General features: G+C 33.6%; 1 protein-coding gene across 1 annotated transcript; it reads left to right on the top strand.

The window, feature by feature from the left end:
* The first annotated feature begins 595 nt into the window (after window positions 1–595).
* LOC136978800 (motile sperm domain-containing protein 2-like) lies at window positions 596–5334 on the top strand. Its single transcript, XM_067274620.1, has 8 exons — window positions 596–750; window positions 1293–1460; window positions 1528–1614; window positions 1688–1842; window positions 1911–1971; window positions 4708–4746; window positions 4821–4945; window positions 5026–5334. The coding sequence occupies exons 1-8, from the start codon at window positions 657–659 to the stop codon at window positions 5134–5136; spliced, it is 840 nt and encodes a 279-aa protein (XP_067130721.1). The 5' UTR covers window positions 596–656; the 3' UTR covers window positions 5137–5334.

Here is a 5334-nt window from a genome sequence, read left to right as displayed (position 1 = left end):
CATTTTTGGCAAAATGTCAAAATTAAGTTCGCGTGATTCATTAAATGATAAAATATGGAAGAAATCCAAAATTTAAATATCGATACTTCAAGAATTTCGTTGAAATTAATTCAAAATGGACGTTCCTTTCATCGAACACTAGGAAGGAAAGAATGATTTAAAATCTCCTGAAATGGAAACTGTATTATTCAGTATTTACGACACTGTATTACGTTAATTTACAACTTTACGTGTCACAGAACTGAATGACATCTTTAAGAATCGTCACTCCCCTTTAGAAATTCCTTATGAACTCGCGTAAACTGGACACATGATTCACCGCTGTAACTCTTAAAGGTCGACGAACTTTACGCGTTGTAATACAGGTGAACGTGGTGAGGTCGTGTTGGAATGTTCTATTTACATAGAGGTGGATAGTTGGAAAATAGAGCATTTTCCACTGTTCCTTATTTTTCCTAAAGATTATATTACCCCGAAAGATCGATATGGGCCGCCATTCGGCCGCATAATCGGTAAATGTCACGCATGGATGATCATTCCGGTCGCATTCAAGGATTCTATCGCTGTGACGTCATACGGGAGAACTAAAGTTTAAGAAGGTTGTTCGGTAGCTCAGTTGTATCGCTGGATTCGTTCGACACATTCCTGCTCCCGTCATGACTCAAGAACTGTACAGCCGCTTCCCTAAAGATGACGATCTGTTGCGGGAGTTCCGGAACAGAGCTCTGACCGAATTGAGAAAGACCCCCGGTGAGAATCTTTTCTATTAAATTAAACATAAGAATTTTATGCCTGTTTTCAGCCATTTCTATGAGCACTTTTCTTCTTCTCTAACTGGTTTGCCTGGATGTTTAATACTTGTTCTATGGAATAAATAATACCATGTTTTTCCATAGATTTACATCGAAATGCATCACTTTATTTTAGTATATTTGCTCTCTATTACTAGTCGATTTTACTTAAAATATTCATATTCTGACTTTACCCTGTGGGCACTAAAAGGATCTCCATGTCCATCATGGATTAGACCATGCTTACAATGGAGGCGCACAGATGGTCCTCCAAAATGACGAACAGATCACCCCCAAAAAATTTTGAGATTGCCTGCCCGAATTCGATTTCGAGTCCCCCAGAGCTGTAGTGTGACATCTTAGCTGCTTTGTCCACCTGGTTTTCAAATTGATTACCTTATGATAACCACAAAATCTTCTTAACGTAACCATCGTAACCGAGTTTGAACATGTTACGCGTAAATTTATTTTAATTTGAATTGCCCATTTTACTTTTACCAGATCTATTCTACAAGTACGATGTTTGCAAGTTCGAAAGAGACGATTTGTACGCTCACAGGTTCTTGGGTCATCAGTTTTTTTTGAAGGAGGACAAGAAAACTCTACTTGATAGAGCAGTCAAGATGGTAATAAAGAGCTTCAAATGGAGAAAACAATTCGGAGTACAAAGTATAAACCTCTTTTTGTAAGTTCTACTTCAACAACAACACGTGGTATAATTCTGAACCATTTCTAGATATCAAGCATCAAGATCTTCCCGATGAATATTTTGATAGAAAGAGTTGTATCCGTCTGAAGGAAGACAAATTGGGTCGACAAGTGGGTAAGAACCCCTTTTTTTCTGCCTTTGATACTACATACTAGATGAAAATACGATTGAAATTCTGGTGTTTCAGTGGTCATCAAAGTCAACACCCTGAGGAAGACTAAATCCGGAGAAAGGCCAATAGGAGAGAAATTTCTGATATACTGGGTAGAAAATATCTTCCAAACAAATGAAAATGGTATCACGGTCATCATCGATTGTTCCGACGCTACGCTTAACAATGTGGTGCGTAATAATGCTCTAAAATGGCGTACAACAGTTCGTAACAGTATTCTAATGTATGATTTTTACAGAACATGGATTTAGTCGACTTTGCTAGAGCCATACTCAAAAAATACTACCCGGCTTACCTAGGTAAGTTTAATTGGGTTACATTTTTTTGATGGGTGGGAAATTAAAAATACAGTAAAACCCCTTTTTTACGATCACCGATGGTGCTGAGCTAAAGTGATCATTTGGTGGGGGTTTCACTGTGTGTAATTAATTATGCTTAATTCAGGTCCCAATTCTACATTTACTTCTTGTTTTGTATTGCTTGTTATACGGTTTTATTGAGGATTTTCTTTATTGCTAGAGGTAGAAATTGATAGATTTTGACTTCACTTGTATACTTACAGAATAAAGAGTACAATGCATTTTTCTTAGGTTAGGATTTTGCTATGGAGGAAAATAGAACATTTTAACTATTCAATTACTATTGCTTACATAAAACACGAGAAAAACATAGCGTGAGACTAAGAAATTAATGTCTTTTAGGCTGTCGTGCATACTATAAATTTGTTTTTATCTTGAAATTAGAAGGTATTTCCTAACATATATGGAATTTCAAAGGTGGTTTCGATTTTCATTAAAAATAGTCAAAATATAACTTCGTATAAAAGGATAGGATAAAAAAATTTTCTATTGAACAGGCAAAATAATTCGTTTTACACGAGTAGAAATTGCACAAAATTAAAAATTCTGGAAGATTTCCAAACAGCCTCCAGGCTTAACTTGTCAAACTAATTATATATACAAACGATAAAATTAATTGTTCGTGCTGCAATCATACATCTTACGATGAGAAATAATTTATGTATTTCCAGAAATTTGTGTTTCTAGAAACCAAAGGGGATAAAAATGACCAAAATTCTAAGTATTGCTTAATTATTATTTTAGCCATGAAATCAACCGCAATGGCGTAAGATTTTTCATGTAGTGTATCTCAGTAGACATTTCTTAATCATAGAATAGAGAAGAGAAGATCTGTTTTGGGAAGTGAAAAAAAGGAACCAATCTGAAGCTTCCTCCACAGACTATAAAGGTAGAAGGACACTATTAACACAATCGAACTGTTGTTCGCATGCACTGTCGAAAAAAATTATTGTCAGTTTTTTTCATTCTGCAATAACGAGGTTCCTAATCGTAGCATCAAACTGGTAAGTCAGGTTTTAGCAGTGGGCATTTTATTAATCATAGCAGCAACGTTTTATATAATTCGAACTGGCACAGGTAACGGGATAACGACGTCACCATTCTCAATGAAACAGTCAATTAATCATCGCCAATTACAGAATCTCTTATGGCTTGTTCAATAGAATTAAAATTAGAAATGATTTTAAACATAATTAAAATCCATTTTCTTCTTTAGAACCATTCTTCTACCGTGTAGTTTCTGTATTTCCTTGTATTTCTTTAAATAGGTAAATCACGAATATCTTAATTGAAAATTAATTTTTGGAGTAAACACGCATTTCCCTATTGCGTATGCTATTTTAATTCATAAACACTACATCTACCTGTATAGAAACTAGTTTCTTCGTTAACAGTAGTGATAAGATTTGCCTCGTTAACCTTGAATTATTAGCTTTTTGCGGCTTTCACTGCCACTATCTACAATTTAATTCTGTTATCTTCATCTCTAAAAGAATAAATATGATTTAACGAAGGGTAATTATGCATATAAGCGTTTAATTAACTCTCTTACCGCCTGATTACATCATAACTCTGTTAACCTTGTTAAATGAAGCCGGTATATTTAACCTTCGTTTTCAGAAAGATTTTTGTTGCTACTCATTTACGATAATAACATAAAATTACTTGTTAATATGGCGATATTCTTAAGTTATGGATCGTTCCAACCCCATTCTTTTCATATTTTGTCGATGACCTACTACCCCGATACAGAGCATCTTTTTTTCAAGAATAATTGTCGTTTGTTTGGCAGGAAATCATGCATACACTCTATAAAAAAACAATAAAAAAGACACTACTAATTTTAAAAATCCGCATTGTTATTACGTAAATTGGTTATTACCTTCATAACATACAACAAATCAAATTTCATATTGTGATTAAGCTTCGTCTAGAGGATAAAATTAAGAAAAAAAAATCCCTTATCACAAGACTTGATCTGTAAGAATGACTCATCTACCGCACGAAACAGTGTCGAAGTTGTTTATTGCTTCACATAGAACAAAAGCTAAACCCGAAAAAAACACGAGAAAACAAAAAAAAGACACCACTAAACAATAAAGTATATAAATAATCCCTGTTTTGCTTCAGGCAAGTGTAGGCTACGCAGCAATTGCTTTTGCAGTTCGCGTGAATGCCATGCGTTATGCAAATTACTTGTACTCAGAACACATATTAAAATAAAATTACTATTTCCTAAAGGACACTAGTTTTATACCTTCACAAACCCATTCCGTAGTTAAGTGGTATCTACTGCAGTTAATAATATATGATTTACCTGAGAGAAGGAAGGTTAAAGATGTCACATTTTCTGTGTTAAACGGTTTAAGGCAAGCAGGTTTTTACAGGTAAAATTACCCAAAAAGCCAAATAAACTAAAAAATATATATATAAATATAGAATGACCTCGCGAAAAATTACCATTCCTGAAAAATACTTTCTTGTCAAGGTACACGTTATTCCCCTTTGTGTAACTCTTTTATATACATATATAATTTATTATAGTTATAGCAAACAAGTAGGGAAAGTTTAAACTTAAAATTCATTTTTACGAGTATGAAAAAATTAATTCAAGGAGGGAAAAGCCAAAAAGATAATTCTTCTAAAAAATATATTTTTTTAATCATTTCCTTGTAGGTTATTTTCTGGTGTTTAAATTCCCCAAAATCTTCGAGGGTAAGTGAAAATTTTTTTATATTTATATTTAATTCTATTTTAATTGAAATCACTAACCCCGTGTCTTATCGTAGCTGTTTGGGATGTTATCAAGAAGTTGCTCCCTCAAGCGGGTATCGACAGAGTTAAATTCGTGGACAAGAAGGGTATGTTAGAATACATTGACGAGGATAAACTACCAGAATGTTACGGAGGAACCGTAAGTATAGAATGACGAACACGTTTTAACCCCAGTGTTCCCGACCCCATTTTAATAATTTTCATTTTCTGGTGTTCTAGGACCAATCGGAATTTAAATACCACGAATCTCTGAAAGACACAGACGTATTGTTTCGTGAGAAAATCGAAGAACAATTGGCACAGGGTGTCACATCACTTTCTTTAGGTTAATTTTAATTAAAAATTTGGCAAACACAGCAAGCTTTCAATACTATTATTATCATACGCAAATTTCTTAATCTATATAACAGTTTTTGTGCAATTATAGTAGGGTATATATGTAGCCATTTTGTATGAATTATACATTATATATTTTTATATCATTTATTTTTATAAATTATTTAGCAAATTTAATAAACAGTTCAATTT

Source organism: Centruroides vittatus, unplaced genomic scaffold (assembly GCF_030686945.1).
Source record: "Centruroides vittatus isolate TY-2023 unplaced genomic scaffold, ASM3068694v2 contig_550, whole genome shotgun sequence".
Classification (NCBI taxonomy): domain Eukaryota; kingdom Metazoa; phylum Arthropoda; class Arachnida; order Scorpiones; family Buthidae; genus Centruroides; species Centruroides vittatus.
The sequence above is the reverse complement of the archived record's forward strand: the minus strand, read 5'-3'. Positions and strand labels throughout refer to the sequence as shown.